The sequence below is a fragment of the Trichosurus vulpecula genome, chromosome 7 (assembly GCF_011100635.1).
Source record: "Trichosurus vulpecula isolate mTriVul1 chromosome 7, mTriVul1.pri, whole genome shotgun sequence".
NCBI lineage: Eukaryota > Metazoa > Chordata > Mammalia > Diprotodontia > Phalangeridae > Trichosurus > Trichosurus vulpecula.
This window is the reverse complement of record NC_050579.1, coordinates 160,838,148-160,864,456: the sequence shown is the minus strand read 5'-3', so window position 1 is coordinate 160,864,456 and position 26,309 is coordinate 160,838,148. Positions and strand designations below refer to the sequence as shown.

The 26,309-nt window shown below is 40.5% G+C and overlaps 1 protein-coding gene and 1 long non-coding RNA gene across 2 annotated transcripts in view; one reads left to right on the top strand and one right to left on the bottom strand.

Annotated features, from left to right (window-relative positions):
* Positions 1-23,437, top strand: part of CRYBG1 (crystallin beta-gamma domain containing 1) — a 77,604-nt gene extending 54,167 nt beyond the window's left edge. Inside the window, exons 16-20 of the mRNA XM_036765927.1 lie at positions 7,015-7,154; positions 8,927-9,050; positions 9,496-9,654; positions 12,055-12,217; positions 21,737-23,437. Coding sequence (XP_036621822.1) covers positions 7,015-7,154; positions 8,927-9,050; positions 9,496-9,654; positions 12,055-12,217; positions 21,737-21,825 — 675 coding nt within the window. The 3' untranslated portion in view covers positions 21,826-23,437. The remainder of the gene's footprint in view (positions 1-7,014; positions 7,155-8,926; positions 9,051-9,495; positions 9,655-12,054; positions 12,218-21,736) is intronic.
* Positions 11,614-22,366, bottom strand: LOC118855894. Its single transcript, XR_005010823.1, has 2 exons — positions 22,298-22,366; positions 11,614-11,759 (listed from the first exon to the last, which is right to left on the bottom strand). It is a non-coding gene; the product is annotated as an uncharacterized LOC118855894 (long non-coding RNA).
* Positions 23,438-26,309: the final 2,872 nt, after the last annotated feature.

The window sequence follows — 26,309 nt, the reverse complement described above, 5'->3', positions numbered from 1 at the left end:
CCTCCTTCTATCACTGCCCCCCTTTCCCTTATCCCCTTCACCTTCTATTTTCCTATATAGTAAGCTAGATTTCTATACCCCATTGCCTGTGTATCTTATTTCCCAGTTGGCATGTAAAAACAATTTTTAACGAATATTCGTTTTTGAAAACTTTGCATTTCAAATTCTCTCCCTTCCTCCCTCCCTATCCACCCTCATTGAGAGGGCAAGCAATTCGATATAGGTCAACATAAATTCTTAATAAGGGGAATGATTTGGTATTCCTTTTGGATTAGAGGTGCTGTGGAAAGATTACTGAGACACTAATGGGCTCCAAAGTTTGGGAGCTTCTGCCTTAAAAATTTCTCAGAGCCTGAAGATTTGTTGAGCACAATAGAAGAGCTGGGGGGAAAAAACAACCAAACCTCTGGAGAATCTGGCACTGTAGAGCCTGGCACTGTGTGTATCTCCATGTCTTAGACTCACAACATTTGTTCCTTCTCTGTTTACGACACCCCAAGCTGGGCTGTGTTCTGCTGTTTCCCACCAACCTTCACTCTGCCAGAATGTTATTGCATGCATTTGAAATTTTTCTTCTGCCCTCCTTACTTGTGTTCTGCTGCTTGAGCTCACTCCACAGAAGCTGGTTGGGTCTTCTTCCCCTTTCATGGTCTCTGTGCACTGGCCCAGCCCTAGTGAGTTGCGTTTCAGTGACAGCACATCTTGCCTATGGTAAGAACACAAAGCATTTTTAAAATTGTGGATTTAGTCATTGTCAAAAGAAAGAACTTGGTCACATATGAACACAGAAAAACAAAGAACTGAATTTGCCCTAAAACCCTAATCTTTCCCAGGGCAGAATCAAACAAACAAACAAACATTAAACAATTAAAAAAAATGTCTTGCTTCTGCCTCTCTTTCTAGACTTCCCTGAATTTCTGCTGCTTTTTGGTTGTTTCCTTTTTCTTCTTTTTTCTATCTTTTCCTTAAAACTGTAGTTGTAATTAGTATATTATATAGTTTTGATTCTTCTTTCCCTATGCATTAGGTCTTTCCATATTTCCTTATAGTCTTTATATGTAATATTAATTATTATACTCTAATATGTATTAATATGCCATAATTTATTCAGACGTTTGCTAATTATTAGATATATAGATTTTTTCTCTTTTTGCTATTTACATTGGATCAACTATGAATAGGCCCTATCCTTTCTTTTTGGATAGACTCCCAGTGATAGCTCTCTTGGTTCAAGAGATTTTGTTTTGTGACTCATCCCACTTTGCTATTCTGTTCTCCAAAATGTTTGTACTAGTTTGCAGTCCTTCCAATAGTTTGTTGGACTATTTTTCCCTCTAGCCCTACCAACGTGGAACTTAGTATCAATTGAATAGACGTGTTGGAAGACTCCAAAGCTAGACCCAATCAAGGAATATTTATTGGGCATCCATTGTGTGCAAGGGACTGTTGGGATCTGAGAGCAGTCGTGATCTGCCCTTATAGAGCTTGTAACTCTAGTAGAAGTGACGGGATGTGCGTAGACAAGACATATATAAACAGATAGCTGATACTATAAAATAACACATGTTGATTGCCATGAGTGGTGCACCTAATAAGTAATACCTGAATTCAGAGGAATTTGAGATTACAGTTGCCTGAGGTCTCTAGGAAAATATTTCATGGAGGTAGGATTTAAACTGGGTTTTAAAGAGTGGATTTGAATTGGATAGGCAGAGTGGAGAGGTGCCTTTCACTGTCAGTTAGGTCAGTAGTATGGACAAAAGTAGAGAATGTGTTGTAAATGCATAAGGCATTTTGGGGAGGGGAGGCAATTAGACCAGCCTGAGTGAAGCAGTGGATCTATGTTGGAGAATAGTGGAATATAAGGTTGCAAAGGTAGGTTGAGGCCTGAATGCCAATGGGCTAGAATGCCAGGCTTAGGAATTCAGGTTTTATTTTATGTGCATGAGACAGAGAGCTCTTGAAGTTTGCTGATGCCCATGTAGTCGTGAACATCTCTGGTTTTGTTTCTGGTTTTGTTTGTTTTTTTCCCCTCACAAGGCCAAATCATATAGCTTAACTGTATACCAAAGCATAAACTCAGATGGCATAAATAATTACTGAAAATAAATGGAAGAAAAGAAAATAGAAGTTATAAATTCTTATATGCTGTCTATGCTTTTGATGATGCCTTGGTTTATGGCATGTATATTGAGATTATTCCAAATGAGGCATATGGAGAGGAAGGCATTTGGGCTTTTAAGTAGGTAGCCTTTATCAAAATGGATGCTCTCATGGCCTCGGTAATTTCAAAGATTGTAATGTTATGTGTCTTAACATTCTGCACATAACATAATGTTATATGCCTTAACATGTCTTAACATTAAAGACAGCACATTCTTTGGAACTGTGAATCATCTCTCTCAGAATGTGTCTTCCTCCTAAAATTTGGTTCCAGTTGGAAAAGCAGAAAAGATTTCTTTTGAATAGGTTGGCTTGCTAGGCGGAGTTGGAGTCAGGAAGACCTAAGTTCAGATCTGACTTCAGACAGTTAGTGGCTGTGTGATTCTGGACAAGTCATTTCACCCTGTTTGCCTCAGTTTCTGTATTTGTGAAATGAACTGGAGAATAAAATGGCAAAGCCACGCCAGTATCTTTGCCAAGAAAACCCTAAATGAGTTCATGAAGAGTCGGATGTGACTGAAATGTCTGAACAATAACAAACCTGAATTTCTTCAAGAGGCATGTGCCTTTGAAATTCTCATTTCATCTTCCCTGGTGACATATTTTTTTCTCACAAAGAGAAACTTCTCTATAAGGGAAGCAGCACCCGTTTCACCCCAGGCCAAAGCATAGCTCCATGTGGGCACTGGATATAAATGACAACAGTGAGGTGATGATATGAGATGTTATTTCTATGACCTTTAAAATGTGCAAAGCACATTACACATGTTATCTCATCAGCCTTGTGAGGTAGGTGGTATAAGGATTACCCTGATTTTATAGAGGAAGAAGCTGAGATGTAAAAAGGTTAAATGACCATTCCCTTGTCCCCTCCTCGTCTCCTTCTCGTCTCCTCCATGGCCATACAACTATTAAAGTGCTAGAAGTGGGATTTGAACCCAGGGCTCTTCCCTAATTCTAAATCCAGAAGTCATTCCCCAAGTATTTAGTAAGAATGTGTTGTGTACATGGTCCTGTGCCAAGTATACCGTTGTACACAAACAGTAAAGCAAAAGAATGGGAGAGATTAGAAACAGATTTTAGATGCTTCTGTTAATTAGCATCATAACTGACCTTAGAAGGATGGGTTCCACAGTAATTATGGAAATAATGTGCTACTCAACCCTAAAGACCTTCCTCCCACACTGGTTAAGAAGAAAGAAATGGCTCGGCCTGAGTCTCTGTGTCAGCGATCATTTTATATCATTTTGCTGTCTAAGTGTTTTTCAGCTTCCTAACTCTTCACAACCCCATTTGGGGTTTTCTTGGCAAAGTTACTGGAGTGGTTTGCCATTTCCTTCTCCACTTCATTTTACAGATGAGGAAACCGAGGCAAACAGGGTGAAGTGACTTGCCCAGGGTCACACGTGTCGGAGGCTAATGCTACAGTTAACTTCAGGAAATGTTTGACAGTAGAATTCCTATACAATTGGAGTTGGACAGCCACCCTCAGCTCTGCTCATGGGATCTGACTCCCACAATGCATTATATCAAAACTTTCCTAAGACACTCCTGCTTGCTGAAGTTTTCCTCCCCGTAAATTATGTTTGCGAGGTCTGACAGTCTCTCATTTTCCATATGAGTTTTTAGTGGCTGGCCCCTCTTGAGAAGGCTTGGTTTGTCTACAGTGGCTTATGTTACTTTTAAAATGACACATGGACTTCATTTTATTCTATTGGTGGGTGTTTTTCAGTGCAGCATTTGTAGCCACCACAGAGGGCTGGCTGGACATGCCTTCCTTTACGCATGTTGAGAGGTTTCTTATTGGTTATTTTATGGCTGTATATTTTTTTTCTATCACAGTTTTCACTCTTTGCCATGATTCTTATAAAGTAGAAAACTTACTTGCATCTTCCCTGTGAAATCTTTCCCGATTTCCCCCAGTGACCTTGCATTTATTGTTCATATGTTTGATATATACTTGTTTTATATATGACTCTATATGCAAGTATATATCTTTGCATATCTATATAGACTTAATGAATATATGAGTACTAACATGTAGACTTAGATGGAATTTTTATATATATATGTATATAAGCATGTATAGATTTTATGCATATATTGTTTCCCTGGTATAATGTAATTAATAATAATAATAATGATAGTTAACGTTGATACAGCACTTACCGTGTGCCAGGCACTATGCTATGTGCTTTACAAATATTTATCTCATTTGTTGCTTGCAACAGCCCGGGAGGGAGGTGCTGTTGTGATCCTCATTTTAGTTGTTGTTCAGTGGTATCTGACTCTTTGCCACCCCCATGGAGCATACATAGCACACCAGGCCCTTCTGTCCTCCGCTATGTCTTAAATTCTAAGTTCATGTTTGTTACCCATTTTACACATTATGAAACTGAATTAAACAGGGGTTAAACATAAGACTTGCCCTGGCTCCCACAGCTAGTAAGTGTATGAGAAAAAATTTGAACCCAGGGCTTCCTGACTCCAGGTCTGGCACTCTATCCACTGTGTCACTTACTTGTCCCCTCCTAAAAACTTCTTGAAGACAGGATCTGTTTCAATTTTTTTTTGTGTGTGTGTGTCTCTCTCTCTCCCCTGGTGCCTAGCACAGTGGTGGGTGCTTAATAAACGATTGTTGGTTGATATGTAAATGATGGCTTTTCTTGAGATATGGAGATGACCTCAACAAAATATGTAAGGGGTGAATCCTTCTATAGCTCAGCTGGGGTGGGGGGGCGTGGAGGGCTGGACTTGTTGGTTCAGTAGCAGCTTTAAGATGGTATTTGAAACTTCAGGAAGGCTTGGTGGAGCTGGCCTTAGAGACAGGAAGACCTTGATTCAAATCCCACCCCTGACACTTACTAACTATGTGACCCTATGTGGCATGTAATTTTTTAAGCTTTTATTTAATATTTTATTTTTCCCTAGTTATATGTCAAAACAATTTTTAACATTCATTTTTGCAACTTTAAATTCCAAATTCTCTCTCTTCCTTCCTCCTTGCCCCCTCCACCCTCACTGAGAAGGCAAGTAATTCAATTTAGATTATACATGTGTAGTCATGGGCATATAATTTTAACTCCCTGTGCCTCAGTCTCTTCACCTGTAAAGTGGAAAGACTGGAATAGATGGCCTTTGAGGTTCCTACAATACTCATATCTGTCCTGTGACTCAAGTTATACAATGTGATTGAATGGGAAGAATGCTGGACCTTGAAGTCAAATTGGAATGCCAGGTCCTAACACTCAGTGGTTGTGCAGACTTGGGCAAGTCACTGCTTATCCGTAAAACGGACAGATCAATGCCTGTAGCACCTACATCTCCGGGCTATTAGGAGAATCAGATAATGTAAAGCATGGTGCGCTCTAGGCACGTCAGATATTATTATGATCATTACACACAAAGAGATGGCTGAAATTCAGTACTGCTCAGCCCCAAAGTGGCTCCCCACAAGTATGTTCTTAAACAAAGATTTCAGTTCCTCCCTGTAGCCAGACACTGGCATGCGTGTGCACATGCCTGCTGACTACAGCACAGTATCCCTTTGTTGTGAGTAGTCGCAGGAGGAAACCTGTACTTTTTCAGAAGTTGAGAGCTTAAATCCTAATGGTGCCTGAGACTTTTAAATGACCTCATTAGAATCTGATGCATGGCTGAGGGGAGTTGGGCTCTCACCGGGATGCCATTTTAGCTGAGATTCTAAAAAAGTTAGCTTGAGTGTCTCCAAAGTACTATAGAAATCCAAGGTTTTTGGGTTATTTCTCGGAGACTCCGTTGTCCTAGGCATGTTACAGTGACGACCCCCTGTAGTATTTTACATAGCCCACGCTTCTTAGACTTAATAATATTCCTGATGACCATGCAGATCATTTCTCCTACCTAATATTCTTTGTGTTCCGAGCCACAAAATGCTTTTTTTGCATGCTGGGACCTGTCCACATAAATTGGGCAGTTGGGTTCCACACCCATGGCATGAAACTTTAATCTGGGGGAAGAAAACATTGCAAGCTTCAGGTGGCTTTTTGATGTATTGTTTATGATCTCAGACGTATTTATCATGAGAGGTTGGTGTAGGATCATAAGGGTTTCTCTCTAATTCAGATGAAAACGACTAAGTTTCTCTTGGGTTGTGGGCTTTCGTACTACTGGCTGTGCAAGTTTCCCTTCTTCTGGTGTTTTTCTTTCCTCTCATAACAATTGAAGCAGGTGTGCACTTGATAATTTTTTTTTCCTCACTGCAGTTTTTCTTTTGAAAATTGACTTTTGGGGACACATGAATAGAAAGGCATCTAGATGCTAGCTTTAGTCTGTTTTCTGCATGAAGAGATTACTTCAATTACAGTACACCATGGGACAGTTACAGAGCCAGCTTTAGGTCTCTCCCAGTTAGCTTTCTGTGCCAAGAGTTTTTTGGTCCATCTTGAAAAAATGGCCAAGTTAGACATAGACTCCATTAGAGTGGTTGTTGCATTGCTTTCCAAATTTCTTTATACCTCAATCTCCCACCCCCATTTTCTATGACAATTTTCAAAAGAATTACATGCACAATTACCTCCCTTTTTGTTCAGTAGAATGTTTGTTGTCCGTATATTTTCCCTCCAAGGCAACCCTTTATCTATCTGTAAAGTTATTTAAAAAGTCAGTTTGGAGACAAAATATTTAGCTCCTTTAGGAAGGGGAATTTACTGATTGGCTGAATCTGACAGAGCTTGTATTTTTATTGATTCTTGTGTACATATGTGCCTATATAACGAGATATATACATACACATCCAAGCTTTCCTTCACATAAATTCTAATAATTATGTGAGAATTAACAGCTAAGCATTCTCTCTCCTCTTAAAAACAGGAATTTTCAGAACCAACAATAGTCCTTTTTGAAAGAGAAGACTTCAAAGGAAAAAAAATTGAACTTAGTGAAGAAGTGGTGAATCTCCGGTTCCTGGGATTTAACACTCAAATACGCTCTGTCCAGGTGTTTGGTGGCATGTAAGCTAGTTGTTTATTCTCTTTTTCATGTTACAAAAGTGTCACATTGAGAAGCTGTTGTTCTGTGTAGTCTTATGAATTTCTGTTACCTTGGCCAACGTGTATACGTCCATCTTGTATGAACTCAGTTTTACAGAGTTAAAAAAAAAATCTCGCCAAATCAAGTGCATGTTATGGTTTGTCTGTAGTCACCGTGAGTTTCCCATACCAATGAAATCATGGGTCTGGGCCACCAAAAATAATCAAGTGTATTGGTGAGGCTTATGAGTCTTAATGTTGCTTCAATTTCCTTTCGTGACTAAAAATGAATACTTAAGTTAGCAGGTTCCCCTTGGGTCCAACACACTGATAACTCTTTTCACAGCTAGCCATTCAAGAGCCTAACTCTACTGTGTTAGTTGTTGGAAGAAATACAAAGTTTAGATAAAGGCCAGGTACTTGTGCTAGCCACTGGGGATGGATATGAGGACAAAAAGGAGGTTCTTGCCCTGAAGAAACTTGGATGCTGCTGGAGGAGCTTGATGGGGCCATCAAGCCTTTAGGTGACTCTTACTTCTCAGTGGAAAAAATAATGAAAGTATTTTATTTTTTAAAAACACATTAGAAATTATATGATGTTTAAGCATCATTACTTGTAATATCCTGTAATCGTGTACACACTTTTACAAAATATAGAAACTTTTCTTGGCTGTGATTTAACCACTCTTCCCCTCCAATCTCCTCCATCACCAGTCTCCCAACCCCCATCCCCAGCTCTCCATCTAGCAGGGGTGGAGAACCTGCGGCCTCAAGGCCGCATGTGCCTTCTAGGTCCTTGGGTATGGCTTTTTGACTGAGTCCAAGTTTTACAGAACAAATCCTTTTATTAGGGGGATTTGTTCTGTGAGGTCTGGATTCAATCAAAGGGCCGCACTTGAGGACCTAGAGGGCCACATGTGGCCTCAAGGCTGCAGATTCCCCACCCCTGATAGCCCTCAGGTGACTCTTACTTCTCAGTGGAAAGAATAATGAAAAATTTTTTTAAAGTGTTGCTTTTAGGCACTATTACTTTTAATACAGTGTATGATATATTTTGTATATATTACATTTCTGTATTTTACAAAATACAGAAACTATTGTGGCTATGATTTAGCTATTTGTATACCCGCTCTTCTACCCCTGTCATTTCCTAGCCTGGAGAAAACCAGGATTGTTATGTTAGGATTCCCAACCCAGTTTCACAATCAGAGGAACCGTTAAGTTATTGGAAAGTGGAGTGGACAAGAGTAACCTTCTGATGTCCACATTTGCCTTCCGGAGTGTGCCTTGATTGAGAAAAGTGTCACTGGGCACACTACTAGCTTCAGCCTTTCAGAGTTTGAAGCAGAGACTATGACTTTAAACAAGAAGGTTCTGATTGTGAGTGGTTCTGTGAGCTCTCCCTTGTACTTCACTGACTATATAGAGTGGGAATGGCTCCTGGGGCTAGCTGGGGCTATTTCGCTAAAAGAGTACATGAGTTTTATTGTCTACTTCCCCTTTTGTAAGGGAAATACTGCTATGATTTTTCTTAGAAAAGTATCCTCTAATCTCTTGCTTGTAGTATAAATGTTTTTCAAGGTGGCATTTAAGAAGACAAGGAAGTGAGATAGGATTTTGGTCTTTTCTTATCTATAATTTGGAAGGATTATTCTGGAAAGTTTTAAGATTCCAACAATGAATGTAATTTGTGTTTCTTTTGATAGGGGCATTGTCACTGATTATAGGTTACCTTTTAAAATTTTTTTTTCCAGATGGGTCACTTATGAATACAGCAATTATAGGGGGCGGCAGATCTTGCTGTCACCCGCAGAAGTGCCTAATTGGTATGAATTCAGTGGCTGCCGCCAGATAGGTTCCCTCAGACCTTTTATTCAGGTATAGTTTTTTCTTTTTTTCTAATGTTTTCCATGAGCAGTTTTCATAACTGTGGTTTACACTTGTATACTCTCCCTTCCACCCTCTATCTTTTCCTAAAATTCCCTTAATTTCAGAATGTTTTCCCAGCTAGTAAAGTTTGAAATTGGCTTGAGTTGCTTTATATTTAGTCTCCTTTCCCAGCTGAGTTGAGGGCCACTCTAAAAGTGCTTTTGGATCTAGCCTTAGAACATGGACTGTACCCAACAAAGCACGTGTTAACAGGCAGGCAGGTTCCCTGCCCCATGGCACTTTTTTCAGAATTTCATCTTGTTTCCCTCATTGAAAGAACCCAGGACTTTCTGAGACAGGCCAGCCTCCACCTCCATCAGGCTCGTACTAACTATGGGCCTAATCAGTACTGTTCCTAATAGTGCTTCATTATTGTTGGTTTCTGTTTTCCTAGAAACGGATCTACTTCAGGCTTCGAAATAAAGCCACAGGGTTATTCATGTCAACCAATGGAAACCTAGAGGATCTGAAGCTTCTCAGGATACAAGTGATGGAGGATGTCGGAGCAGATGATCAGATATGGATTTACCAAGAAGGATGCATCAAATGCAGGGTGAGCCCTTGGGACCAGACAGTGAGCCTCTGCTGCCATTTCCCTTCTAACATACTTCTGCTCCCTCCAAGGGGTGTTCCGTCCGAAACATAGCTTTGCCCTGGGAGTGCCCTCCCTTTTTCAGTTCCTGTACTGGTTTCATATAGTATCAACTCTACATTTGCGTCATTGTCATTATGCTTTTCCCCCCCCTCTGTTACGTGGCAACATGTAAAAGGGAGGTGCTTGTATTTGTGCAAGCCTCTTAACCTACTTTGTGCTGTCATTAGCTATGAACAGAAGGAGCTAATAAATACAAATCAGCATTTCTGTTTCCCGACTGTAGCTTTTGCAGTCAAACAGAATGGTTGAGATGTGAGATGCTGCAAGGCACATAGCAAAATCCCCTTCCTCGTTTTCTGTCTCACTGGGTTCTAAAAAAAAAAATTCACCTCCTTTCTTCTGGAGGGAGAGAAGAGGAAATACCTCCTACCACCATCTCTGTTGTTCAGTTGTTTCAGTTGGGTCTGACTCTTTGTGGCCCCATTTGGGATTTTCTTGGCAAAGATCCTGGAGTGGTTTGCCATTTTCTTCTCCAGCTCATTTTACAGATGAGGAAAATGAGGTAAACAGGGTGAAGTGACTTGCCCAGGGTCACACAACTAGTAAGTGTCTGAGGCCAGATTTGAACTCTGAGAGAGGAGTCTTCCTGACTCCAGGCATGGGGCCCTCCCCAGCTGCCCCACTCCAGGCTAAAGCCATCTATGGCTGTATCTGAACAAGACTGCAAAATAAAGCTCATTCACATTTTTCATTTAAAATTATAAATGCTTCAGTTTTCAGCCTGTGACTGAGCTTAAATGAAAGAAAATGTCAAGAGTCATGAATCAGCCAAAGATGTCCACAGACTTCTGAAAGTGACTCTGAGAGGGAGGGGAATTCATGTCTTAATTTCAGCTGTTATGCTGGAAGGGAAAAAGCCTTCCCTTTTGTAAACAGAAGGTACTGTTTGGGCATGCAAGGAAGGCACGAAAAGGGATTAACAAAGAGATTAGAGCTGAAAATGAGGCCAACATTATCTTAAGCTAGACCCAGGGAACGGTGTGCTTCACAGGAATATTGCTCCAGGCCAGAACATTTTGGCAAAGATATGGAACAGCCTTGAATTCAGTCAGTAATACTTAGGGTGATGGAGTATATTTCAGCAAAGGAATAACTGTATCCTTAAACACATTCTTCACTTCAACTTTCATTGAAGAGTATGTATTTGTATTTTATTTTCATGCTCTTTGGTTTATGAAGTTTGTATTCAGTCAAAGGGCCACACTTGAGGACCTAGAGGGTCACATGTTGCCTTGAGGCCGCAGGTTCTCCATCCCTGAGTCCAGTTGTGTGAATTTTCTATGGCTTAGAAGAGGCCAGGCCCTAAAGAGTTGCTGTACTTGAAAAATTCATCACCTTGTGGCCTCCTGGTAAAGGGCCTCCCTGAACATAGGTGGGCTGGTCCTTGACAGACAGAAAACGTGCAGATTGTCACTGATTCCATAACAAGGAACCCTTTGGCGTTGCAGAACTTAGCAAAGTTTATACTGTCCCAAAATGGCCCTCAAGAAACCAGGCTCATCTCTGGACCAGAGTTGAGTATGAGAGTAGGACTTCAGTAGAGAAAGCATAGGCTGCAGAACTATATGTGTCATTGTAAAAAGACTATGTGGCATTGTCATAAAGTTTTTATTAGAATGAGTTTAGAATAACAGCTTTTGGGAGTATCTGTGAATAACGCATTGGGCGCAGACATGGTCCAATAAAATCATTGTCTTGTATCACCCCAGAGGTAGTTTACCTTTTTTTTTTACTAGGCTTCTTTTAGAACTCTATTGGAGGAAGGGCGAGAGACTCTAATAACCGTATTTTAAATTTTTTCAATGGTGTAATAGTTTATTAGCTATTCTACTGTTAAAATTAGAGAGACTAATATAATGGTGGAATCATTAACATTTTATTTTTGTGGGTATGGTGAACAAATTGACTGGCAGAGGGTGGAGGTTTCATCTGAAGAGTCTTTCTGCCCCTCCGTAACTCATAAAGTGAAGACGTCTGCTAAGCTCTTTCTAGTGGATGACAGGCTAAGGAATGATGGTAATAAGAAAAATAATTACATAGTGCTTTTAACATTTTCAAAATGCTTTACAAAAAAATCTTGTTCTATCCTCACAATAACCCTTGGAGGTGGAGGAAATTCCTTGTTTTGCAGATGAGCAAACTGAGTCATGCACAGGTTAAGTGGCTTGCCCAGGGTCACCCAGCTAGGAGTGTCTGAGGTAGGATTTGAACTCGCGTTCCTGATTCCAGGACTAGCACTCTTCCCACTGCACCACCTAAGAACTAAGATATATTGGGTTTTATTTTTCCTTTGAACAGATCGCAGAGGATTGCTGCTTGACCATTGTCGGAAGTCTTGTGACCTCAGGTTCTAAACTGGGCCTGGCACTTGACCAGAATGAAGACAGCCAGTTCTGGAGTATTAAGTCTGATGGAAGAATCTATAGCAAGTTGAAGCCAAACTTAGTTTTAGATATCAAAGGTAAAGATTTTTTTTTTCCTTTCATTGAACTGTGATTCTAATGATGCCTTTTCTTTAGCGTTAGAAAACCTGAGTGAGCCTGTGACAGATGGTATGACGTTACGATGGGGAGTTGCATCTTTCTAATGCCCAACACGTAGTTGTGTAAGGAAAAATAAAAGTGCTGCAAGTAAACTGAAAAAAAAAATTGAGGCCCAGTGTGGTATAAAGTAACTTGCCTAAGGTCCTAACAATTAGTAAGTGTGTGAGGTGGGATTTGAACCCAGATCTTCCTGACTCCAAGTCCAGTGCTTGTTCCACTATATCTTGTTCTGTTTTAAGCTTTACAAAGCACCTTCCTCACAGTGGTTCTATAAGCAGCACGAGTATTATAGTTTTACAAATGAAGAAATTGAAGCTCAGAGAGGTCCTCCTAACCCTGAATCCCAGTCCTATGTTCTTTTCACTCTACCTCTCTTCTACCAAGCCACAATTACCTTCTGTTTACTTTGTATAGATTCCTGCGTGTACCCATTGTCTCTCATAGAATGTAAGCCCCTTGAGGGCAGGGCTCTTTTGTTTCTACCACCTATTTACTAAACGCTGGGTCCCTTCCCTTTTCCCCTACCAGCCAAAATCACCTTATGTTTACTTCTGTGTCTGCTGTTTATTTTCAAGCATGTGGAGGGGAAAGGTATTTTTTTAAAATAGATGGTGGTGTTCAGTTGTTTTCAGTTGTGTCTGACACTTCTTGGCAAGGATACTGGAGTGGTTTGCCATTTCCTTCTCTAGCCCATTTTACAGATGAGAAAACTGAGGCAAACAGGGTGAAGTGACTTGCCCAGGGTCACACAGCTATTAAGTGTCTGAGGCCAGATTTGAACTCAGGAAAATGAGCCTCCCTAACTCCAGGCCTCGTGCTGTATCCACTGCGCCACCTAGCTGCCCTAAAATAGGTACTTGATCCATATTCTTTTACATCTCCTACTTCATTCAGCAAACATTTTTAAAGTTTTTACTATGTGCAGTGTACTGTACCAGATACTGGCACAGGGGGTAGATATACAATAAGGTTAACCTCTTGTCTTTAAGGATCTTAAGATTTCCTATGGGGAGAGAGTGATAGATTGATCATAAATTTAGAGCTGGAAGAGGGAAATCAAGGGCCAGAGGGATCAAGTGATTTGTACACAGCTAAGTTTAGAGCTGGGATTTGAACCCTGGTCCTCCAACCTCGTGTCTAGCACTTTTTCACTATACCTTACTAAATAGAGTACGCAAAGGGAGTACAAATTAGAATATGATAAGGGCATGAGAGAAGTATGGTTGGTAGACTATCAGGTGGAGGAGAATCATTTCCAGTGGGAGACCACAGAAGGCTTCATAGAAGAGCCGGGCCATAAGGAAGGCATGGAATACCTGTATGCAACATGATTGTGGACAGTGGGCATCCAATTTGCAGTGAAAGTACACACATTTTTCTCGATTATGGTTTAATTTCTTAAAAGATTTCAAGGTCATTATCACGCTTGATTTCTGGTTTTAAATCTTATTATGATTTCTGTTGCCTGTCTTATTATTTTAAAATGAGCATATCCATCAATAAGTATATGCCACAAGGCAAAGGCAGGCAGTTTTGGCTCCTTCATACAAGTGTTGCTTTGTCCCTACTCTACTCCATTTTTTTATTTCTTTTGTTTAAGATATACCATACAGCTGTGTCATTCCCCCCCCCCCCCCCCCGTTAAAAAATTGGAAATAAAACAGCGAAGACATTCATCTCAACATTTCTTACAGACCAAATTATCTTGTGGGGAAAATCTGTAATATTTCAGGGCAAGTTAAAGAGACAGTGTAGACAGAAATGTTTAAAAGACTAGCAAACAACATATGAAAGATGTCATTATCCTTGGGCAATTCCTTCTTTAAGGTCCCTCTCTTCCTCTCCTCAAAAAAAAAATAGTTGGTTAATATAGCATGTGTATGGAAAATAAATTGATCTCAGTCATTATTGAGATGGTCGGAATACAGCCTTATGGTGGGGTCTTTTATTCATGCAATTTAGGGTAATTTGAGTTTAAATTATTAATGGGTACTTTTCTATTTCACGCTAAACAAATGGGCTAGACTGAGTATGTTTTGTAAATTTAATGAAGCCTTGATGATACAAAGCCCAACTTCCCCATTGCTCCTTATTTTTATGATTTTTAGATGAGTGCTATAGAATAGGCTCAGGTCCTTTACTAAAGTTGCAGATTAACAGATTATATACGGATTTTACTTTTCAAGAAAAAAAAACATCATAAAGCAGAATTCTTTTTTTTAAACTATGCCTTTTTAAAAGACAAAACTTTCTTATTTACTTAAAATCTTAGAACACATTTCTAACATATTCATCACTTTAGTAAAGGCAAAGAATTATCCTTTGTCAACTGAGATATTTGTAAAGTGCTTATCACAGGGCCTAGCACATAGTAGGGATTTAACAAATGCTTGTTCCCTTCTCTCCTTCTTTCCCCTCCCAGCCAAAATTACCTTATATTTACTTTGTATAGACTACTGTGTGTAGACAGGTAGCAGTTAATAAATGCTTGCTCCCTTTCCCTCTAGTCTACCAACCAAAATTACCTTATATTTACTTAATATGGAATTTTGTGTGTATTGTCCTAGATAAAATATAAGCTCCTCGAGGGCAGGACTATTTAATTTTGGTTTTGTATTCCAATGCCTGACATAGTAGGTGCTTATTGACTGATCTCTTGGGGATGCCATTTATTAGGTGTTTAAAGGATTTGAATTAACAAAGACCTTAATCTGTTGGAAATATGGTGAGAGACAGAAAGAATAACACTTAAGAGGTAATCCATTTAGGATAAAACAAATGTGCTGTGTGTGTGTGTGTGTGTGTGTGTGTGTGTGTGTGTGTGTGTGCGCGCTCTCAACCAAAATCTTGCAGTTGTGAAGGTAAGAAGCATCAGATGAGATGTGTAATAAAGGAGCACAGTACCGAGAAAATGCATGGTGAATTCTTTCTTGACACTAAATGACTGCAGTGAATTTGGGTTCCACAGTGTATTAGAAGTAAGGAGAACTTGATGATATGAGAAACATACTGAGAAATGAGAAGACTGGGTATAAATTCCAGATGATGCTAGACAGCTAAGTGACCCCGAGTAAGGCACTGGGGGACTGAGCTTACATTTTCTAATCAATCAACAGGTTTTTACTAAGCAGTCAGTAGTTGAACAATTGCTAAGTATCTGCTCTGTGCCAGCTGTGTGTCTCACACACACGCACACACACACACACACACACACACACACACACACACGCAAAAATACAAGGTAGTTGGGGGAGGAGGGGAATGTTCACAGCTAGGAAGATCAGGAAAGGCTTCATGTGAAAGGTGGCCTTTGAGCTGAGTTTTGAAGGAAACAGAAGATTGTAAGAGGCAGAGGTGAGGAGAGAATGTGTGCAGAGAGATAGCCATTGCAAACTGATGGAAAGAGGAGATCAGGTATCATGGATGAGGAACAGATAGAAGGTCAGTTTGACTAGAACACGTGGTGTGTGAAGGGGAGTAAGGCAGATTGGAGCCAGCTTTTCAAGAGCTAGTATCTCCTTGGTCCTAAAGGCGATTGAGAGCAATTGGAGTTTATTGAAGATGGAGGTGATGTGGTGAGTTCTGTGCTTTAGAAAGATCATTTTAGCAGCTGTGTAGATGAAGGATTGGAGTGGGATAATAGCTGAAGCAGAGACTATTTAATAGGCTATTACAATAATACAGGCAAGAGGTGATAAGGGTGTGAGGTAATGTGGTAGCTAAGTGAATAGAGAATGGGACAGCTATGAGGGAAATGTTATGGAGTCATGAATGACAAGATGAGGCAACTGACTGATTACATGGGGAAGAGTGAAGCTTCAAGGATGACACTGAGGCTATGTGGTTGGCTGGAAGGATGGTGGGCCCATTAACAGAAATCGAGAAATTTGGAAGAGAGGTGAGTTTAGGAGGGGACTCCTACATTTTCTCTTGGACATGCTGGTTTAGAAATGCCTAGAAGACATCCAGTTGGAAACAATCCAGTAAGTCATCATAGCTGCATGGCCAGAGATCAGAAGAGTCTAGAGCTGGACATATGGATCTGTGGGGCATCGAATAGAGATGATAAACCCACAATGATGAGAAGGTCAAAAGGGAAGAGAAGAGGACCAAGAACAGAGTCTTGGAGGGTACATCTATAGGGGTTAGAAAAATGAGGGTAGATCAGGCTAAGGAGAAGATTAATAAGTGTCTTCAAGGTGGATTTTTCAAATAGAATAATGGAGTCATTTTCAAAGATTGAATTTTGGACTTGGGAGTCAGGAAGACCCAAGTTTTAATCTCAACTCAGACACGTAATAGCTGTGTGAGCCTGGGCAGATGACTTCTCTTAGCCTTCAATTTCTTTATATATAAAAGGGGGGATAATAGCATTCCCCTCACAGGACTGTCACTGAGGTTCAAATGAAATGACATGGAAAACACTTTATAAACCTCAAAGCACTATAAAAATGCTAGGTATTGTGAATATCACTACTATGATTGTTGTTGTTATCATTGGAATCAGCAGGTTTGGCACAATCCTAAACTAGCTTGTGTTTAGACTGGTCCTTCTCAAGACTGGGGTTTTTCTGAACTTAAACTTCACGTTCAAGTGTATGAGAACACTGCCACCTTGTGGACATAACAGAATGATGCCACGTAATCCCACATGCCAAGAAAGGACAAATCCTTGGAACTTTCTGCCCTAGAATTCGGTGCTGGGATGGCCCTGAGAGATCACTGGCACCAACTCCTTCATTTGTAGATGAGGAACCTGGAACCTAGAAAGCTTGGGAGGTACCTAAGCTCACACAGACAGCTAGGGGCAGAATTGTGGTGCTGTTAAATGAGAGGTTGGATTTTCACCTATTGTAACTTTTGCTTATTTATTACATAGTAAGATGAATGCCAGATTTAATGGCACAAATGTATTTCATTTAATTGATCTTCAGGTGACAGTGGTCCAGTGTTCTTCACCATTCTGAAACGACCATGGAAAGTCCATCTTAAATTCCATTCTAATACCGATTCTTCTGCACATTTTTTATAAAAAGTGATACATACCCATTGTTCAAAGGCAGTTTACATGCATTTCTGTCTTAAGGCAGACCTTTAAAGGCCTTCTAATTCTATGATAGATCATTCCATTCGAGCATCTAGGTCACATGGTGGTTAGAGAACTGGAGCTGGGAAGACCTGAATTCAAAATTGACCGCAGATACTAGCCCTGTGATTCTGAGCAAGTCACTTAACCTCTGTCAGACCCAGTTTCCGCATCTGTAAAAATGGGGATAATTAAAAGCCCCTACTTCCCAGTGCAATGTTGTGAGGATAAGAGAGATAAATATTTGTAAAGCACTTTGCAAACCTTAAAGAGATGGACAAATGCCGATTTTTATTTATATAGTATATATTTGTATATAATAATTATATTAATATTCATTATTCCATTCTCTGAAAATTTGAAAAAGCCATCATCATGTATCTACACAAAAACAAGAGCTTATTAGCATGCTATGGTGATTAGAAAAGAGGAAATTGTAACTTGTAAGTTCCAGCCTGCACCTGTAAAAAATCTTCCCAAATATACCATTTTGCTTCTGGGATTTTTTTTAAATTGCAGGCAGCTCATGAACAGCATATTATAGTTTTTGTGTTATATATCCTTCACAACGCTAGGGTATAATACACTAGTCAATCCTCAACATTAGCATACTTAACTTTCTTGACTTTAGGGTTTTGTTGTGATTTTATGTTTTGTTCATTTTCACTTTTTTGTTGGTGACCACAAACATCCGAGGCCATGTGCAGTAAATAGAGAAAAAAAATGAGAGGCGAGACATGGGCGAGTTTGTGGAGGGCTAGTGTCCTACTGGGTGCTTCACTGCTCTTGTTCAGTAATAAAGAGCTCCCTGTGCATTAGCTGCATATTTTCAGTGTTTGCCCCACAGCATAGGGCAAGTCCTTTGGACTCTAAGGTGAAGTTAAGACCTGAGACCTTATCAGTCTCCAAGTCTTCCAACAGCAGCTACTAAAGTCTCAGCAACCTCTCCCTTGGTTTTCAGAGGAAGGCCAAGGTCGAGAGATTTACAACAGTAATATATAGTGTGATACCCCCACACAACCCTATGACAGTGGAAGGTAAGATTCAGGTTTTAAAATATTTTAGTTTTAAGAATTTTATTTGCTGTACAGTATTTATGGTACTCTAGACTTCATGTGTTGTAAAAAATGAATATTGTCTAAAATCAATTTTTAAAAAAAAATTAGCACAAAAGGTCATAGAATTCTAGGGAACTATTAAAAGGGAAAAAATGTTTTGCATGTTACCAGTTTTATTTTGTGTACTACATTTTATCAGGAATTTGATGGTTAGGAAAAGTGCACTTTCAGCAATGTCTATCAAAAGATTAGTTTTTGGTGGTTGCAGGACATCAACCCCATTTCCTGTAGGTTAAATGTATGAGCATTTGCATTTTTTACTTTTGTGCTGTTTTCTAGTAACGTTACCCTCGTCGAAGTGGAGGATTGGCTGTGTGAGAGTTGTCTGTGTATTCGTGTGTATATATATGTATATATATCATTTAATTAGATACAAGTGTTGCAAGAAGATATCCCTTGAATATGCTTTTGTTCTTCCCTTTCAGTCTAGAACAGCTGCATAACAGTTTTTTGTCATTCAATGTTCAATGAACACTTTTAAAAATAGTGGGACAGTACTTATTCCTAAAGCCTGCTTCCTCTGTCCATCTCAGCTTCCACATATAGAAGTCAGATGCCCAGCATATTAATATATTGCTCAAATTTTTCATCTACCTGGGACTATTGTAGCAGCTTCTTAATTGGTCTTCCTGCTTCCCATCTTTCTCATTTCTAACGTTTCCTGCGTAGCTGTCCAAATAATCTTCCTAAGACACAGATCTTGTCACATCACCTCCCTGCTCAGCTCTCAGATAAAATGCAAACTTTGCAATCTGGCTCCCACCTCCCTCCCAGACTTATTTCACATTACTTTGCACCCTACAAACACTTTAAACCAACTGTCTTGCTGTTCTCCCAGACCTGCATTCTTTCTCCTGTTTGTGTCTGCACCAACTTCTCTGACATGCTCTGGTAGAGTAGATGTATGCAGTCTCTACTCACTCTTGCCTCTCACAATTCCTGTATTTCATCAAATCTGCGTGCAGGTACCCCATTCTACTGGAAGCCTTTCCCAATCCCCATTGTTGACATGTTTAAGTTAATTTAATTTTCTGTCTACAGTGCTGGCTGTCTCTAGTGGAGTAAGTTTCTTGTGGGGCAGATTGTTTTTCATTTTTGTCTGTGTTCCTAGCACCATGCCTTGTAGTGGGGTACTTCAATGGTTGTTGGATTAAATCAAATGGAATGAGAACCCTAGTACCATAACACCAAAGCTTTTATTCAGAATATCTTTACTGAGGCATCTATATCTAAGGCACAGTGCTGGATTTGGCAGGGACCAAAAAGGTGAATGGTATATTGTCCCTGCCCTTACCAGGTTTGCTGATTCTGTGGTGAGGTCTGTGTTCTCTGAAAGAGAATTTCTATTCTAAGTCAATAGGACACTAAATGAGGCCTTTCTTTTATTAATACTTTACAATTAAGGAGCACCTCAAAAAGGTAGAACAAATATTTGCCAACCAGAATTTCAGGTAAGCATCTCCTTAGGAAATTTTTTTTCTTAGGAACGTTTTGTTTGCAGTCCTAATTGTGGCTTGGCAATAGATAGATTTACATACAGGTTTAATGATGGGAATATTTGTTTACAGAAGCCTAGGAAAATTCCCTGTAGTGGGGACTACAGACTGATTGACTTAAGGAGAGCATAAAAAATATCCTATTTTTGGTTTTATACTGGACTAGTGATTCCTCAGTCTTCCTCTTCCCCTCCCCCATCATTCCCCTAGAATGATATGGCCCTTTTTCTTCATGAGATATCAAAACTGGTTTCTTCTTGCATCCACAGAGAGGCAGCAGTGGTGTCCAAGGCAGAAGCTCTGGGTTAGAGCTGCCAATCCTTATGACTTTGGGCAAGTTACTTTACCTACAGAAAACTGTTTTGTCATCTCTCAAGTGGTAGCAATTCTCACGCTGCTGACCACATAGGATTGTGAGAAAAGCACTCTGAAAACTAAAGAGCTGCTCTTGTTAAAATCTTGTCCATAGGGGCACTATCCCTAGTGCCTTTGGTTCAATTCTAGTCAGTATTTTATATGTGTGACAGAAGAAAGCATAGGTTGCATGCTTTCTTATTAGATATGCAGATGTCAGGAAAATAGAAAGGGATCACTAGAAGGGTGGGCCAGACTTATTAAGAGGAAATTTCATTAACAATCAATGCTAAGTCCTATACTTTGGTCCAAAAAATTAATTGTACAAGATGGAGTTTTTTTTTTTTTTGCATGAAAAGAAAACCTAAGAGTTTTAGTGGATTGTGAAAGGAATAAGGAGATAGAAAAAGTCAGTGTGATCTTAAGTTGCAGATTGGTGTTGAGAACAAGGGATATCAGAGCACACTTGGAATCTTGTGTTCAGTTCTGGGTGCCGTATTATAGGGAAAATGATGGAGAAACTGGAATCCAAGTTATGTAAATATTGTTGGCAATAACTGGGATTGTTTAATCTGGAGCAGATTCATCGGGGAAATAGGATAGCTATCGTTAAATATTTGAAGGAGTGACATGGACAAAAGATTCATCTTACTTTCTTTGGTCCAAAGGGCAGAATTAGGAGTATTGGAAAGAAATGGCAGAGGCAAATTTAGATTCGATATGAGGAAGAACTTAACAATTACAGCTATCACAGGTGACGTGAACTACCTTGGTAGATCATGAGTTTCTCAATTTTGGTCTTTAAAAATAAGCTGGATGACCACTTGTTGGAAATACGGAGAAGGGCTTGCTTCACGTAGTGGTTGGACTAGATGGCCTGAGCTCCTTTCAACTCAGATTCTGTTCATGTCATTTTTCTAATATCCCTACTGCTATGTAGGATAGATCTTTCTCCAGTCATTCCCTCCCCTACCCCATCAATATCAGACAAATTAAGCTGTGAACTCCTATTGGAAAACTATGGAAATCTATGAAGGACAAACCACGGAATTATAGAAAATGAGAGAAGGGACCCCAGCAACTACTTACTACAACTTATATGAAAGGAATCCCACTGTAGCATACTCGACAGGTGGACATTCAGCCTCTACCTGTAGACCTTCAAGGAGGTGGGGAACCCTGTACATGACGTGATTGGTGATAGCAGATTAAAAAATGAAGCAATCAGCTCTCTGCCACAATAGAGGCAACATTTAAAGCTTCTTTCTATGAGGTCTTTTGCCTCCTGGTTCATGTTTTCATTTAAGTAAAAACCTAAGGGGCACCCATGCTATATACATCTACAAAATGCAAGTGACACTTCATTTTTGCTTTTTCTTTCAGGGGGTGCACAATATGACCAAAAACACGTCATTCTTAACACTGCCAACCAAGAGAAGTTGACACAAGTTTGGGAGGCCTTGATCCTGTAATCCTGGACAAAGAATGCAAAAGAGACTCTGGACCTACAGCTCGAAACTTAAATAGGTGGAGTAGTGTTGGTGAGAAATTGGACAAAGAACATTCAATTTGAATTCTAAAAAACCAGCATTCAGCCTTGAAGCACATTGTGCCTGGAAAATTTATTCCATCTTTTCAGGACAAAGTTTGCACTTACACTAGCGCTTGTCACCGAGTTTTGGCAATTCTGATTTTGTCCCTCTCTGCATTTTTTTTTAAGGAGCCGTTTAACAAGAGTGCCTTATTAGCAGATGTTTTGTGTTACTGGAGAGTTGTTAATATCAAATCTGTCTGCTTTAAATTATTCCCTAAAATGTCTTGACAGGAAAGAATGTAAACATACTAACCAACCAAAACATTCTGAACCCATAAAAGAAGTTGAACTGTACAAAGGTGGGGAACAGTGGAAGCTGAAATTTGCAATGTAAAGGCTAGATCATTTACCAGCTGAGAAGTTCCAGTTCCGTGCCTGGCATACAGAAGGCAGCTTCATGATGTTTGCTGGATTGTTGAAAAGAAATGTATGTAAATAATTTATTAGGACCATGATTGTGGTCCCCAAGATTTTGGGGTTGTTATTCAGTAATTATGCCACACTAGGCACTTCTAGGGACTTTCAACCAAAGCCAGGGTGGAACACAAAGCCTTAAGTCATGTACATTCATGATGTAAGAATTTATATCATGTTTAATTGTTTAAGTACAGTCAAAATATGTTTTTCCTTAAGGCAACTTTTGAAAATAGCAGTATCCTTGGGGTACGAGCTAGTCTTTGCATGGCTATGCTACTGGCCCAGTAAGTATTCCTTGGCCATTACACCCATCAGTATAATGGTGCATGTCTCTAGACAGTTTTAAGTGAACATTACCTGCTTTCTTTGGGCAGAGAGATGGTTCCGTGCAACACAGTACTAGGGCCTTTTCTTACAAACTTAGAAATGTTTTCATTCGCTTACTCATCTTTGTGTAACAATGTGAACCTTCTCTTAACCCAAAAGCTTCCAGGAGAATGGGCTCAATTTCTAGTCCAGTTAGTTGACTGTACTTGCTGCTTCTGTGAAAGTGCATTGGGCCCTGTGCCCTCACCATCTCCCTAGCTCCAGAGAAAATGGATAGACACACCTAGTGCTTGGGTGGGCAGACAGCCCCTGTCAAGACAGCTTTGAGGCTGGGTGCCCAAAGTGAGGTAGCTGAACACATGCGACAGCGGACCAGCTTTCAGATAAGTTGGCCAAATTGTAGTTACCTCCCTTCCTGCAAACATTAACCAGATCCTAAGATCTTCCATGACAGCAGGTAACTTTGTATGTGAGAGGTAAAGTGAATACAAACTGTTTAAAATACTGGGGCATCAGGGTGCTTTTTATTAACGCAGTGTGATAGTTCTGACCACCACAGTTGGTTCTTCTCTAACCTTTTCCTTCCTCACCCCAACTGTTGCTCACTTCACAGAACACACTGGTGCTTTTGTTCTTGTCTCTAGTGAAGCAAATCTCTTAATCTGATTCTGAGTGTGGTAAAAACTGAGTATTGAAATTTTGTCTCTGAGGTTCAAAATAAACAGCCTGTCATGATAGAGGTGAAATACACGCTTGTCTCTCCTTCATAAACACTTCCTTCTGGTTTCAGGCTTTCTTTTTATTTTGAACACTGGTACAGTCAGGCCTTCTGAGTCTAACCCTTGTTTCTGCCACCTCGTGTTAAATTTATTTCATGAATACACTTCTTTCATGTTAGCCTGACACACTACCATTTGTTAGCCACGGCACAGCACAACACTCTAAAGCCAAAAAAAAAAAAAATTGGTTGGTGGATTAGAAATGGGAATGCACAATGAAACAGGATGGTAGTAAGGGTGAAATGATGCACTGTGTGTGTGTAGACCAACTGGAAACTGTTAGCAGTTTAATAGCGAATGAGTCTCCTGCCACCACCCTTTTCAATGCCACGTCCAGCTCCTGAGAACTCTTAAGTGGACTGTGCCTTTGGCTGCTGCTACAGCAGCTAGTGAAAGTGAGCATTTTGTTCTCCTGGGGGAAGAGAGATGAAGCCAGGCAGCTGCCACTGCAGAATCTGGCTCTCAGTAAGGACTGGCTCATCTCTAGAGCAGGGCTTCTTAAATTGATGTCTGTGGATTAAAAAAAAAAATTCTAATTAACTATTTTAACATGATGGGTTTCCATTGTGAATCTATGTATTTTACTTAAAAATGTTATTCTGAGAGAGGATCCAGAGGCTTCGCTAGACTGCTGAGGAGGAGGTAGATGACAACAAAGATTAAGAAACTGCTCCAGAAAGCAAGCCATGAGGGATGATGACACTCTTACCTCCAGCCGCTCTAGGGAAAAGGATCGGGCAGCTTTCCTATCACCATCCACCTTTGTGTGTTCAAGGGACAAACAGCTGTGATGGTTCTGGGTGGAAGATGAAAGCTGCCACAGGAGGAAAAAGTCTGCAAAAGAACATGAAAAGGGCAAAGCAGGCTGGACAAAGCCAGATAAGTAATGAGAGCCGTGGAAAGCCCTCTTCCAAAGAGCCAGTGACTCCAGTATAAACAGAAGGGGTGGTGGGGGGGGGTGTCTTGGAGGTGAAGCAGCCCAGCTGAAAAGTGTTAAAGCAGGATGGAGAAACTTCACATGATGAAGGCAGGAGGGGCTCACTGGGCAGGTCTAGGGAGCTGACCTTAACAGAGTTTAGAGTCAAGAGAGAACGGTGGGGGTGGGGGCAGAAGAGAAGAAATGAGCTGATGAAGTGAATGAAGAACGAGTCACAGGAAACACTTTGGGAAACGGACACCTTAGTGTATGGGGGAGGGGGCGCGCACAGGAGACAGGAAACTGACAAAAAAGAATTTCAGCTTCGCCGGAACAGTAGCAGGTCAGGCTGGAGGGATCACAGTGGAGAGCAAGAGTCTAAAGACCTTCAAGTGAGAAAGGATGGTTCTGTATTTAGAGTAACCACACTGGTCACACAGACAGAACAGGGCCCAAGTAAAAGGGTCACTCTGTTCTATAAAGGAGAATGTGCAAAAGAGAAATCTAAGTTGGCTGGGAAGATGGGCTACTGATCAGTTCTAGGTTCTAACAGGCACAGCTAACATGGTTGAAAGGCAGCATGAGGAAATCCTGATGGTGCTACGATTTCAGCACCGATGGTGCCAGGCTACAATCCAGGCCTGCCTTCTCATCCCATATACCCTGCCTCTAAGTCTTCTGACATCACATGGGTGCCACACCTGGCCTGTCCATCTCATTTCTCACTCTTGGTTACATGAGCAGCCATTTTCCAGTTCTACATCCATCTTTTATACCACTTCTGGCATACAAATTGTTCTTGGTAATAGACTGTAGCCTTTTTATGCCCACTATCCTCCTCCTCCTACATGACTCACAATTTAGATTCTTTGAAGATTGTCATGTTCCATAATTTATGGGCCATATAGCATCAATGGAAGAATATTTGTTAAAAACATGGATTTTTGCTGCATGGAGAAGCTGGGGGCTTTGGAGAAAAAAAATTAAAACATACAATTGCAAAAAAGTCCTCAACACAACTTAGAGCTGTACAGTTTTTATAGTTTACAAAGTGCTTTATATATATTATCTCATTTGATCCTCATAATCCTATGAAGTTGGTAGCTCACATAAAATTATCTCTTTCAGATAAGGAAGCAGGGTGTAGTAGATAGAGAACTGACCCAATAGCCAGAAAGACCTGGATTCAAGTTCAATCTCTGACCAGTATTAGGACAATTCTCTAAAGCTATAAAAGTTACAGGAAAGGTGCTACCCACACTGATGGGAGTTTCCTCTTCCAGGAGCTCCCTATGCCAAAGAAGCCTCTGCTCCAGCTCCTGTCCCTAGAGATGAGGACGGGGCTTAGAGCAGGAATGACCTGTCACAGGGATAGCGAGTGGAAGACGCAGGATTCCTGAAGTACACACCCACTGCTCCTCCCACAATTCCACTTTGCTCACCTTTTGACAGCCCTGGGACTTCAGGCCTTCCTTCAGTGCCTGTCTCCTGACCCCCCCAAGGTGCGAGAGGCAGAGCAGAGACCTTGAACACTAGTTCCTGCAGTCAAGGGCTCCTCCAAGGACCTCCTGGAGGTCACCTCTGGGCAGGAGCCCTACCCCTCCCTGTAGCACTCCTATTACCTAATGAATCAGGTGCTTCACAAAGAACATGATGGAAGAAGCAGCTGCAATCAGCTCTGGTTCAGCTTCATTCTGGCAGCACTTAATGTGGGCAGTGGAAAATCCTAAGTCAGGAACTCTTAAATCAGACTTGTGGCTAGACACTCAGGGAAATGTGAAGACATTTTCCCTCATCTCCTGAGAACTATCAAAACTATGCTCATTAAACCTCTGATAAATGTGGAAAAGGAGAGTCAGGAAGGAGACTGGGGTGGGGGGAGGTGAGGGGCACACACCAGAGCCAAACAATAAGTGCCAGAAG